The sequence below is a fragment of the Molothrus aeneus genome, chromosome 11, assembly GCF_037042795.1.
Source record: "Molothrus aeneus isolate 106 chromosome 11, BPBGC_Maene_1.0, whole genome shotgun sequence".
Lineage (NCBI taxonomy): Eukaryota > Metazoa > Chordata > Aves > Passeriformes > Icteridae > Molothrus > Molothrus aeneus.
In genome coordinates, this window is record NC_089656.1 from 14,840,916 (window position 1) to 14,854,106 (window position 13,191).

General features: G+C 53.8%; 1 protein-coding gene across 2 annotated transcripts; it reads right to left on the minus strand.

Annotated features, from left to right (window-relative positions):
* Positions 1–486: 486 nt before the first annotated feature.
* On the minus strand, positions 487–12,228 carry ENKD1 (enkurin domain containing 1). 2 transcript variants are annotated; one of them, XM_066557582.1, is made up of 8 exons: positions 12,134–12,228; positions 7,907–8,013; positions 7,409–7,633; positions 6,165–6,337; positions 3,882–4,043; positions 2,658–2,827; positions 1,682–1,818; positions 487–1,216 (listed from the first exon to the last, which is right to left on the minus strand). In XM_066557582.1, exons 2-8 carry the CDS (start codon positions 7,989–7,991, stop codon positions 1,056–1,058), a joined length of 1,113 nt encoding a protein of 370 aa, XP_066413679.1. In that variant the 5' UTR covers positions 7,992–8,013; positions 12,134–12,228; the 3' UTR covers positions 487–1,055. The 2 variants fall into 2 exon arrangements, with proteins under 2 accessions (XP_066413679.1, XP_066413678.1); XM_066557581.1 differs by lacking the exon at positions 12,134–12,228 and adding an exon at positions 11,730–12,036.
* Positions 12,229–13,191: the final 963 nt, after the last annotated feature.

The following is a 13,191-nucleotide window of genomic DNA, read 5'->3' on the forward strand; positions in this document are numbered from 1 at the left end:
CGTGCTTGTCCCTGGTTGATGTCACTGCAGGGAGGAGGGGGACAGTGGGTGGGTTCCCCAGCCCTATGCACATAAGGCAGTGCCTGGGGGCTCTGGCCTTGAGCTTTGCTGCTGTGCTGGGTGACCCCACTGAGACTCATTGTGCCTGTTCCAGGACACATGTCCAGGCTGTTTTGGGCAGCTGCCTGGCCTGATGGCCTGATGCAGTCAGCCGTGCTTGGTCCCCCCATTCCCACCTTGTCCCCACTGCAGGGCCCTCACTAATGCAGGGGACACCTGGTCAGGCAGCAGCACCTTGGCTGTCACTCAGCCCTGCAAATGCTGCTGGGGATAGTGCAGCCCCATCCTCCTTCTTCAGCCCCAAGCTCAGGGCAGGGGGGGTCCACACCTGCCCCTGGCTGCTCTGCTGGAGCTCCCAGCACCCTCAGTCCCTCTCCCAGAAGTGCCAAGCTGATGGTGGCCCACTGGGAGCTGCACACACACTGCAAGATGGCAATGATGATTTATTGTAGTATCTCCTGCCCCACAGACAACAAAGGTTCTCCAGACATCTGACCAGACCCTCCTGACAGCTCAGCCCTCCCTGGGCAGAAAACACTGAAGCTCTGTGCCTTTCTTGTCCCCAAGCTGTCCCCTGAGCTCTCAGGTGCTCAGGATGAGCCATGACCACGGTCCAGCTCAGGAGAAAGAGAATGACAAGGAATATCACAGGCAGTAGCATAAGAGACCTCCTACCAGTTTCTAGAAGTAGGGGAAAAAAGATCCAGAGCAGAAAGCTGATCTGTGAGAAGCCAAGCAGCAGAGACAACTGCTCCCCAGACCATTGAGCAGGGCCTTTATTTGGGCATCTCCCTCCCTTTTCTGTGGACAAGACACAGCACTGAAAGGTGAGCAAGAGATGCCAGCTGGGCACTGGACACTGTTATTGGCACCTCCATGGGCCCAGGGTCTGGAACTTGGCTTCTTCTCCTTCCCTCCCAAAAAGTGATGTCCATTCCTGCCCAGCAACAAAGGATGTTCAGGCAGAGCAGCACAGCCCACCTGGCCCCACCAGCTCAGGAGTCCAACTTGATGAAGACTTTTGGCCTTGAGAAAATTTTGATTGCCTCGTCTATCTGGGAGAGCTTCCTCTCGAGCTCTACCCGCCTCTTCTGCATCCTGAGGCTGTCTCCACGCATGGGCAGCAGAACCAGGTCCTTTACCAGCTGCTCCTGGCCTGTAAAAAGAGGAAAAAAAAAAGTTGTGTCAGTTGAAAAGCAAAGAAATCCACCCTTTTTCTAGAGCTATGAACACAATGGCAGCACTGGAACAAGGAACTAGAATCCTTCTATTTAAACCTCAGATGGATGAAGACCTGAGGGACCTGCTACAGCTTTGAGAACCAAGGATTGGACTAGAGACCTCTGAAGGTCCCTTCCAGCCAAAATCTTTTTAAGATTTTAGGAGCAATAGCAACCCTGACATCAAGTCCAGTGGACAAGTGTGCTCCAGAGAGCCAGTCCTGTAACCTGCAGGACACTGATTCCTCTTTCCAAGCACCCAGCTCACATCCTGCCTATATATGCCTTAATCCAGGCAGCTCTCCAAGTGGCAGGAATGTGTCCCTGTGTCTCTTCTCCCTTATCCTGCCTGGGATTGTTTGTTTTTCTGAGCTGGATTCGCTGTTTTTTTCCCCTCTTACTCTGTTTCAGGTTGCTGAGGGTCTCCAGGCGCTGGCCCTCGGGCATCAGGGTGTGCCCAGGTGGGGTGTCAGGGTCGGGCAGGTTCCGCAGCCGCTCCTCCGCCTGCTTGCGCCACAGCTCCTTCCTCTCCAGCAGGCTGGGGACAAAGCAGAGAGGTGTCAGCACCTCTGGCACAGGCAGATGTGGCCAGGAATGTGCCCGTCAAACCCTACCAGGTTCCATGCCACTGGCTCAGGACCCCAGGGAGCCACACACCCTCCTGGTGGGGGATACACTGTGTTCAAAGCACATATGTGGGCCAGCAAATGTGCTCCACAGGCACAAAGGGCTGCTGGCACAGATGCACTCAGGCCAACAGTGCTCCTTGGAGACAAGGGCTGCTGCTCCTCATTTCTGGCTCATTGAGTCCTCGCCAAACCATCTGTGGGTCAATGGCAGAATGAAGACAGACAGCAGCTCATGGCCAGGGATGCTGACAGAGGACAGCTCAGCCAAAGGACTGGCACCACAGTCAGTCCTAGGACAGGGTCTGTTTCCCATGCAGAGCCCCAAAATGCACAGCACTAGCTGGATGTTCCCCAGAACCCAGGCCCAAGGCAGGATGAACAGCTGTGAGGCAGAGCGAGCTCTCTGCCTCTCCAAACCAGACCTCTCCATGCCAAAGGTACATCACATGGAACAAAGCCTACAAAGGGGCAGGAGCACATTTCTCAAAGCACACAGAGAGCTTCCCCATATCAGCATCATTGTACAACGGCAAGCAAGAGAGGAGGAGACAAAACTCCCTCTGAGCCCTGTCACACTGGGCTGGTTAAGCCAAGAAAGCAGGAGGGACAGCGTTTACTCCCCATTCTCTGAAAAAGGCACTGCTGCACATTGCAGGAGCCCCTCTGTGCCCAGCCCATCTCTCTAAACACACCCAGGGGGTGCATTAAGCCTGTTCCAGTCCCATGGAGCAGAGAGGGGCACACTTACTACTGGGGGATGTGTCCCTTTTGCCTGGTGTTGTACTGCTCCTGCTCCTGCTGCCGCTGCTGCAGCAGCTGGGCCAGCGCCTGCAGGGACTGCGAGCGGCGCAGCGGCGCCCGCTTGGCGCTGCACGCGTTGTGCCTGATGAAGTCAACGCTCCTGCCCTCCACCTGCATCTGCAAAAACAGAGAGCCAGGCATCAGGGGCAGGCTGGGCACAGGCACACGGCCAGCTGACACTGGCCACACGAGGGGAAAGCAGAAATGCAGCACACGAGGGAGTGGATCGTGTGACGGCAGGACAGGCGGACCCTCGGCACAGCCTGTCTCAGTGTGCAGCCACACAGAGGCAGGAGCTGTGGCCATGCTTTGGGAAGGCAGGCACCTAAAGCCAAGCCTAATCCTGGCCTCTTTAAGGTCCCCAAGATGACCACATGCCTTAAAAGCCAGAAAGACAGAAAACCTCAGGCTTGATGTAGTCCCCATGAAGCATTTTGAGGGCAGAAGAAAAACAGGTTGGGAGCTCACCAAGAAATGCAACAGAACCCCTGGCAGAGCAGGAACTTTGCTGCTTGGGCACTTCCCCAGAGACAGCACCTCCACCACAGCTCCTCTGCTGGACAAAACAGTGGAGAAGGTGGCTGTGTTTGCATTTAAGATTTCCCTGGTCTTCCTCCTTTGTAGATCATGTCCTGTTTAATTAAGTTGTTCATGGCATTTAGAAACCAACAAACTGACAATCTCACAATTGCCAAGGGAAAAGGACATGAGTCATGGAGCTATTTAGGACCTCCCAAACAGACTACTTGAAAGGTTTAACTACTAATGCTGATTTAACTCTCCTTACTAAAACACACACTCATTTCCCAAACTTTTATCTAACATCCAGAAGCCACAGTTCCTTTGATTACAGTGGGAACTGCCTCCAAAACCCCAAGACCTGCTGCAAAGCCATTGGAAGAGCAGATTTGAGATTGCTGGCATGAGGAGGTGGAATTTTCACAGGGAACTTCACAGGCTCCTGAACTATGAGTGAGGATGAAGCTAGAATTAACAGTCCCTGAATATCCATCTCACTACCCCAGTGACCAGGACCCTGCTCCTTCCCTTCAGCCAGGAACAGCATTTACAGATCTCCTTACTCATGCAGCACATCTGCCCCAACACTTCAGAAGAATGGATTTTCCATGCCAGAAATGCCTGGGATGGATGCAGTCAGTGTGTAACTCACCTTGGTTTCAGCACCCTGTGCCTCTGGAGCCTCTGTGTCTGCTCCTGCTTTTGCCCTGCCAGGCCTTGGGGACAGTGGTCTGCATGGCTTGATCCCAGAGCCACAGCGGGAATACGCCCTCAGGAAATTCACAGCCTCGGGATTGGGAGGTGGAGAGGTCTCCTGGGAAAGGCAAGAAAAGATCCAACAGTGGAGAGAGGCTGGGGCAAAGAAAAACCCTCTCAAACAAGTCTGGGTGGTGAACCAGGAGCTCAGCACAGGTTTCCAGCAGGCACACAACAGCACACACTTCCTGGCATGGCCTGCAGAAATTCTTGGGGGAAGAGAATCTGTAATCAGCCAGCAAAGGCCAACAAACAGCAACAGATCAGACCTGGCCACGGAATGAATGGCTAAGAAACGGGGGGAACTCTGCAGAAGCAAATTTGGATCAAGCAGGGAGGCACAAGGCTGCCTGCTGAGCTGCTGTTCTCCAGGGCTGCTCTGCTCAGCACCTCAAATCTGGGCTTGTATCACTCTAAAAAGAAAAAGGAGCAGAGAGTGAAGGAGTCTGGTGGAATTGCATCTGAGGGGCATCTTCAAAGGCTGTGGCACAAGGTGACAGTACTTGATGCCTAGCAGGTGGTCTGGGACTATCTCAGACAGTTTTGTTGCAAACAAACCCTGAAAACTGAAAGTTGGCACTGTGGCAAGTGAGTGACCCTATGAAAAACGCAGCTGGGGCACTGCTCTGCCCTTGGGAGTGATGGGAACTGCACAGGGCCACCCCAGATCTTCACAAATACCCAAGGTCTCAGCTGAATTCAGCTCCCTGGGGAAGATTTCCTCTTGCCTGGCCCATTCAGCTGGGCAGAGCTTCAGACAGATGGTGGGACTGGGCAGCCACACTGCTGGGATTGGTGTGAGGAGCAGGGTATGGGATGCCCTCTGCACTGCCCAGACTGCTCATGCTCCAAAGATGATCAGTCTTGTTTCAACAAATCTGGATCTCTCTGGTAAGTTTATGAGAATTGCCTTCACCTAGCATAGCTGTCTCAAAGTTGAGTCTGTGACCTCAGGAGCACAGGGCACAGCTTCACAGCTTGCCCCATCTCCCTCCACGAGGGCACTGGGACTGCCAGAACCCTTCCCAAGACAACTGCTACAGCTCACAGCCTCAGGGGCAGATGACAGAGAAAAAACTCTGCATGAGTCATCCAGATCCAGCAGAATCAACTGAAACTCTGAGCAGCAGCAGCAGCAGCTCCACAGAAGATGGAGATCCTTCACAGGGAACACCTCAGCTCCAGGAGAGCCCCAGCAACAGTTAAAGCATCATGAGTCAGTGCCAGGGCCTCTCTGGAGGAACACACAGAGCACAGGGAACGCACCACGCAGAACCTGCCTGCGCAGAGACCACCCCCCTTCCCCACAACAAAGGCAGAAATGAGCTCAATCTTCCTCTAACCCAGAGGATTTGTCAAACAACAGCGTGGGCTTGTGTTCTTGAAGCACTCGTGGGTTTGCTCCCGTGTGTGGAAGGGTCACAGATACCAAAGACGTTGGTGACACACCTGGAAAAAGGGACACAGCACTTGGAACCGCTGGCTTGGGAATCATCTTGCCAATTGTTGCAGTTGTTATCAATACATGTCACTTTAGCATTGAAAGCTGGCTACAGATGAAAGGGAGGCAATGCAGAGATGAGGAGGAACTTAAAGACTCCAACTCAGCACCCTCAGAGGCTGTGCTGATCTCTGAGGCCTCAACCCTGACTGCCTGGAGATGTCTGTGTGCCCCCCAGAGCAGTGGTCATCTGTGGGATTCACATTCTCTGAACCTGACAGAGAGAGAGAATGTGAATCCCAGTTATTCACCAGGACAATCACTTGGGAAAGATGCTCACACATGGAAGACACTGCCCACTGTGTATCCAGAGGGTGGGAATGGATGGACTGAGGCTCAATGCAGCCTGCTGATCTTACCTCTGGGTAAAACACCACAGCCTTTTGGCACAAACCCCAGAGAGGTGCTGCCCCAAACATGGGGAAGCTGAAAAGCCAGATGGGAGCAACCCCTGGCAGGAAATACAGATATGAGGGGAAAGCAGGACAGGGATTATGGCAGCAATCACTGTCTGGACCCAAACCCACACTCTCACTCACAGTCCCACTGCCACATCTGCCCATTGTGCCTCAGCACTGAGATGCCCCCAGACCCTGCAGGCTCCAGGACTCCCCTGTCTCCATCATCCCACTGTTCCCCAAGCCTGGAGAGTTCAAGAGCTCCTCCACAGATACCAACCTGCAGTTTGGCCTTCACCTTTGACTCCACATTTTCATATTTCTGGGATTTCCAGAGAGCTTTCACAGGCTTGGGCTGGCTGTGCTCCTGGGCTCGCTCCTTCTCCTTGCACTTCCTCTGAATCTCCTTTATCCGCCTCACATTTTCCTTCTCGTAGTCCTTGGCCTCTTTCCCTGCTCAGCAAGGGGAGACACACCTTCACCTCCCAGACACTGCCACAGATCCCTCCCAAAGCTGGCCCAAGAGCCAAGAGAACCAGCAAGTCCTTCCCTCTCCTGCAGACAAGACCATGTCTGCTCCTGCCCCTGTAGATGCACACTCCCAGGCTGACTCCTCTGCCAGAGGATCCCACCCTGCCCAGGTGAGCATCAGAACAGGTCTGTGCTCACTGCTGGTGTCCACAGACTCCCCTGTTCTCCTCTTGTCCCAGTATGGCATGGCCAGACAAGCCATGCCAGCATCCTCTCAAGAGCAAGGTGAATTCCCAGATCAGCTCACATGGTGTTTCTGAAGTAGACAGGGCTGCAGAGCCTTGAGCTTGCCCTGTTCCTGGTTTTAGGATCAGCCATTGTCCCACATTGACACAACCAAGATTATGGATTAGGACTCTGTTTTGTTTTGGTTTTGAATCAAAAATTATCCTTCCTTGGGCTCCCCAAGGCAGGGAACAGCTCAGCTGACATAACCAGATGCTCATTTGTTTCCCCCCTGCTTGGGCACAGCACTTGTGGCATCTACCACACTGGCACCAGCTCAGGGCAATGCCAGCACATGAAATAAATTAAAATGACACACAGGGTTCAACCTTATCTCCTTCCTGAACCTCTGAATGTATTCTGGGAGACATCCCTGCCCTGGAGAAGGGAACATCTTCTGCAAAGATGTTCTTGCATCCACATACACAGGCACCCTTCCCAAATCCTGCCTGGCTTCACCAACTAGGAACTCACCATGTCAAACATCCTCAATACATCAAGGTTTTGTTTGATTCATATAGAAACTTGACTGTAAAGAAGTTCTACTTTTTTCAAGTCCCTCTTTCCATTCTAAAACTGAAACTGGAGCCAAAACATCACTGGCTCCAGCACAGGTGACTCCACTGCCAGGCCAAAAGCTGCAGATGGGGTGACCAGCCCTGTGAAGCTCAAGCTCTCCTGAGGCAGCAGATCCTGAGAATCCACCCCAAATGCTTCATGCCTGGCCCCAAAGGCAGCTGAAGCCAGCAGTGAATTGGCTGTACTTACTCTTGGCTGGCACCCCCCCATCAAGGGAGATGCCCTGGAGCTGCAGCAGGAGGCTGAGTGTCCCTTTCTGTCCCCTCTCCAGGAATTCCTTCCCGCTGGGGCGGACACGAGGGGCTGGCTGGGCCTGCCGGGCACTGCCCAGAGCCAGGCAGGGGCTGGGGACTGTGTCCAGGGGGCTGGAGGTTAAAAACAGCCTCTGAGCATTTCCTTCCAGCCTCCCTCGAGCTGCAGGGAAAGAAAAAAGGAGAACCTTGTCAGGAAATGATCTTACCTCAATTTTCTGCACCCACAGCCCACCAACAACGTGATGACCCCCTCTTCACCTCTGCCTTATGCTTTCCCATCTTTCACCCAGCTGTACAAAATACTTTAGGGTCACCACCAGAAGCACCTTCACCAGTGTGAATAGAGACTGTTGAGGACACCAAGGGATAAGAACATCAAGCTGTGTCACACCAAAGCACAAAGTAAAACCCGCACCAAGCATCGAGGACTCACCTGAGAGAGGGCGTTTGTAATACTCTGGGAAGAGCCCTGGGTCTGGAGGAATGGGTCCAGAAATCCTGGATGGCCCTTCACACATCCTGCCACACGTTGCTCTGCCTCTGCCACAGAAACCAACCACCAGAACAGAAATGAGCAGGGCTCACTGAGCCACTGGAAAGCTACATTTAATATATATATATATATATATGTGTATAGGGAATTTCTGACTTTCATTTGACACCTCATCCCCAGCTCCAGAGATGTCCTGCAGGTACAAACCACCCCAAATTGGACTCTGTGAAGGTGAAGGGTCCAGCAGCCCTGTCCCTGCTGTGGGTCAGTGTTTTTACCAGTGCTGAAAATGCCCACGGTTGCTGTAATATTGGTACCTTCAGTACAAAAAATCCTTTGTGCCTTTGTTCTCCCAGATGGAAACACTGAATGCAGACACAGAAGGAGTGAACAGGAAACACGAGGTAGCTGGCCATCATCTGACAGCTTTTAGCCTGAGATTTTAATTATCTTGTACCCTAGGCTCCCTCTAAATGGCTCCTGTGGTTCAAATACAATTTGTCCAGAGCAAGCTGAAGCTCCTGCCCCACATGGCCATATCCCCCCCGAGAACACACCTGTGCTGTCACCACCCCTGAGCAGGCTGGGGCTGACCCTCAGAAGGACAAACACTTTACAAAAAGACAAAACATTTCCCTCCAGGACCATGTGGGGCAGAGACTGGATTTCTGGGGAAGAGCCCAGATGGTTTCTCAGGTCTTGGGGAGAACAGAGAAGAATATGTTTTTCATTTCTGAAGTACTTTTCAAAGCAGCACAGAGCCACAAATCCCTGCTCTGGCCCACACGGGTCCCTGTTGCTTCTCTTCTCTCCATGACAGAAGCACAGACCCTTCCACCAGGAGCAGCCAGCATCAATCTCCCTGCACTGCTCACCAAGATCTCCTGGACAGCCTTTTTATACCTACAACAAACCCAGAGCTCAGAGCACAAGCCTGCAGGATGCCACCCAGCAGGCACACACTGCTGATGAGCTCTCAGCAGATGCCACAAGAGCCTCATCACAGTCACACCACAATTCTGACAGGCACCAGGGCAGCTTGGCTGGAGTCACTGCTGTAAGAGCTGGGGCTACAACCTGCATTCCCTGACTCCTGAGGCAGTAATTTAAACATTTCTGAGACAAGTCCACGGGAAGAACCCTTTTCAGGATCCTCAGCATGCCAGCACTGACGGGATGCAGCATCTGCAGTTTAATTTATAAACCAATAAAGGATCAGTGCGAGGCTGAGTGAATCTGACTCATAGCAACTAATGCACTGCAGTCTTCCCTGCTAAATCACCCCTGTTGACATGAGACCCATTAGCAAAATGCTGTTATTCATCTCCTGGACACAACAGCAGAGGCAATGCAAGCAGTGCTGACTGCTGCACACCAGCATGCATGTGCAGCCTCTAGCCAGCTGCTCTGGAAAAGCTATTTCTGAAAAGCAGGCACAGACTCTCAGCCAGAGATAAAAGGATGCTGGCTTGGTATTATTTAATCTCCTCGATAATGGATCAACTAAGCCAGAACAGCCTCTCTTATTCTAGAGGGAAAAAAACCCAGAAAGTGTTCACCATGAGATCACTCCAGAACAGCTACTGGCTTTGAAATGCACATCTGATCTTGATCTGAACTCAGGTCCCACCCCAGTGATTTACAGGTAAAATGACAGGCTGAAATCAAGCCCTGTAGCAGAGCAGACAATGATTGCGGGGGACTGAGGAGGAAAGGCAAGCTGAGGGGAGGCGGGGGATGGAAGGCTCATTTTATACCTTCACATCCCAACTGCACCCTGCCCTGCTGCAGGGAACGTGCAAATGACACCCACTCCCTGATTTGCAAGTCACATCACCTCTGGCATGGGATCCTGCAGGATCAGAGAGCCTCATTACAATAGGGAGCACCTTGTCCGTGTGGGGACAACAGGGACACAAGCTCCCAGCAGCAGTGTCCCAGCCAGACTTCCAGGGACACACTTCCCCAGATGCTGCTCTGCTCCTGCTGGCCACGGGCCCAGCTAGGGGACACAGTGGGAGACCCTCATGGCTCACTCCTGCCAAGAGGGACTGTATGGCCTCTGCTGTCATTCCCACCTGCTTTGTTTCTTGGGACAGCTTTGCAGCACCAACAGTCCTGTGCTGAGCCAACTGCCCCTGCACCAAACAAGTCGCTTCTTGCACTGGGTTTGTTTTCTGCCCATGTAACCTTTTGTCCAAAAGGAACGTGACTTTTACATCCACAGGGGGGTCAGACAAGCACTGGAGCAAGCACCAGGGAAACACAGCAGGAGTTATGAACACAGAGGAGGGGGATGAGGGGACAGGGTCAGCCCTCTTGGGGGCTTTCCTGCACCCAGGAGAGCATCTGCTTTACCACCACATCAGCAACCTAAACATCAACAGTGCAGCACCCGACCTGCTGCCACCAGACACACACCATTTATGCACTCACAGGCTGTGAGATTCAGGCACACTCTGCAGAAGCAGGCTGAATAAGTCCAGGCACACAGATTCATGTGTGCCACTCCTCTCTGCTCCTGTCCCCAGCCAGCCTGCAGGATCCCTAGGGAAGAGTCCCAGCTCCCAGCCACCCTGCACAGCTCCAGGAGGCACAGAGCAGTTGCTGGAGTAACCCAATAACTTCAACACTGCTCACTCAGCCCAGTGTGCTGCTCCCTTCTCCACCAGAACATGGCTTTGAGCTGGCCTAGGAGCCAAGCAATGCAGGCTCCAGTCCTCTCTCTCCCAGAGTGTCTGCAAGTTTAATAACCACTAACTCAACTCTGTGCCCTTTGCTGCAGCTGACCAAGTGGTAAAAATGCTATTTATCCCCCTGGTAAACTGAGCCTGTAAGAACCACAGCTTCCTTTTGTGGCTTGTTTTTAGCATAGTAGTTAAGGTAACTGCAAAACATGGGAACAGACAAGCCTCAGGCAGGTGCATTTCACAGCCTTGAACCCTTAGCATCTGACTTTGAAGCATTCCCTCTTTTCCACAGATGACATTTTCACTGTGCCTGGGTCCCTGGCCAGGAAGCTGCTACCACACACAGAGCTGATGCCAGCCCAGCTTCTTGCCTTCATGAGCCAATCTCTGCAAAAAGCATGGGAAAAAACATCCCACGGTTGTGATAAGCTGTGATAAGCAGAGCAAGTCATCTGCAGCAAATCAAAGGGCTAATCTCCGTGCAGCTGGTCTTGCATGTTTGATTCCTTCCTCAACTGTTTTAGCTGAAATGGAAAGTCACATCAGGATAACTTCCATGCCCGAGGGCTGCACCAAAACAGCACCAATGGATCTGAGACCATTCCTCCCAAAAAACTGGGAGTCAGGACCAGAGGTCAATGTGCTGTGAACCTACCAGTGGTTTTTTGTCCGTGCCTAAGCCTTGTCCTTGCTGACTGCTACGGGAAAGATTAATATTCTCCTTTTAATATTCCCCACGTGAGTTTCCCCAGGTCTCACCAGCTCTTCCCCATCTGCCAGTCTCAAAGACCCATTTTTCCTTTTGTCTCTCTGAAAACAGAGGGACAGGTACAGCCAGATGTGACACTAGCATTTGCATTTGCATTTCTGGGAGCTGGTGTCTACCAACAGCTCTTAAGGAATAAAGCCGGCTTGGACAGTCTGCCCAGGGAGTCAGACGCATTTCATTTCCTGCAGCGGCTGGGGCAGGAGCTGAACGAGGGCCGTGCTCGGCAGGGACCGCTGTGGGTATCACAGAGCTGCAGCCCAGTCCTCTCCGGAGGGCAAGCACAGATGAGGGCACGGAGCCTCACCTCAAGGCGTGCGATTCCTCTGGGATGCACGGACGAGCCCCGTGCTGAGGCTGGAGCTTGTGTGGGAGCCCCGACTCCTTCGGCCGGGCTGGCACGGGAGATCAACACCGGCCCCGAGATCAACATGTGCTGAGACCGGCACCGCTGAGCGACAGCGGGCACCGCTGGGGACCGGACACCGCTGGGGACCCTCTGGCTCCCTTCTCCGGGGCTCGGGGGCGCTGCCAGCAGCGCAGTCCCGCGGTGCCGGGGGCCCCTGGCCTCCCCCCGCGGGCGCTGCCCCTGCTCTGGGCCCGGCGCTTCCCGGCCCGGCTCCCGCCGTCCCCGGCCTGCGCCGCTCCCGAGCCCCGGCGGGCGGCCCCGGGCCGGGCAGGGCCCTGTGCGGCCGCCCCGAGAGGACTCACCGAGGGAGGCCGCGGAGAAGCGCTCCCCGCCGGGCCGGGCTGGGCTGGGCCCGCCGGCAGCCGAGGCCCGGCCCGGCCCCGCGGCTCCCCGGCAACCGCCGCTTCCGCCGGGATGGGCGGGCCCGGCCCCGAGGGCCCCCGGCGCTGCTCCCTCGGCACCGCCGGCTGTGCCCGGGCAGCCGCAGCACACGGGGGCACCGAGCCCCCTGCCCCTCATGCACAATATCTGCATTAAACACACAGGGACTGCACGGGGTGATCCAGGCTGGAACCCGCTTCGCCCAAACGGGCGCTCCTGCGGTCACCGTCCCGCTCTGCCCGAGCAGGGCAGCCTCAGGCTGCAGCCAGCCCACAGAGGCCCCTCTCACCTTTCCGCACAGTTCTGCCGTCGTGTCTCTTTCTCACCCAGCAGTCTCGACTCCCTCCTTCCTTCACTGGGATGGTCCGGAGATGTTTTGTGCTTCTTTCTTCCCATAGACAAGGAGCTGTACTTTAGATTTGTTCTGCCCAGTACAAATTTAATGACAAAGGCACAAAGGAAGGTTCTCAGTTCCAGAAGGACAGCTTCAAAACAGACCCCAAAATGGTATGAAAACAGTCAGGGCTCTTCTATCTGAATGAAGGTGGTGAGTGCCAGGTGAGCTCAGGACACATTGTCTCATCCATTTTACGTAGCACAGACTCCACAGGCAGTAGATGCTCACACCTATGGCAGGATCATTGAGTACAACTCCCAGCCCTGCACAGGGCAGCCCCAAGAATCTCACCCTGTGCCTCCCAGAGCATTGTCCAAACTCTTCTTGCACTCTGGCACACTTGGGCCATGACCACTTCCCTGGGGAGACTGTTCCAGTGCCCAACCACCTTCTGGGTGAGGAACCTTTTCCTAGTATCCAATCTAACCATGCACTTCCTTCACACAGCTTACAGTAGAGATTAGAATGTGCAGAGCACAAGAGCAGCCATGCTTTAAAGCAGCACAGCAGTTGACTTGTTTCTGGAAAGTAAACATCCAAAGGTAAATACCTAATTTATACACCAAGCAAAGAAAGTGGTCC

What these genes read in the sequence shown, in the direction of transcription:
- ENKD1 (XM_066557582.1), bottom strand. Translation starts at nt 7,991, where the DNA reads ATGTGTGAAGGGCCATCCAGGATTTCTGGACCCATTCCTCCAGACCCA. An exon ending in TGGGGGGGTGCCAGCCAAGA is followed by an intron (nt 6,338 to 7,408) that starts GTAAGTACAGCC and finishes CTTGCTGAGCAG; the next exon opens with GGAAAGAGGCCAAGGACTAC. An exon ending in AGGTGAAGGCCAAACTGCAG is followed by an intron (nt 4,044 to 6,164) that starts GTTGGTATCTGT and finishes TGCCTTTCCCAG; the next exon opens with GAGACCTCTCCACCTCCCAA.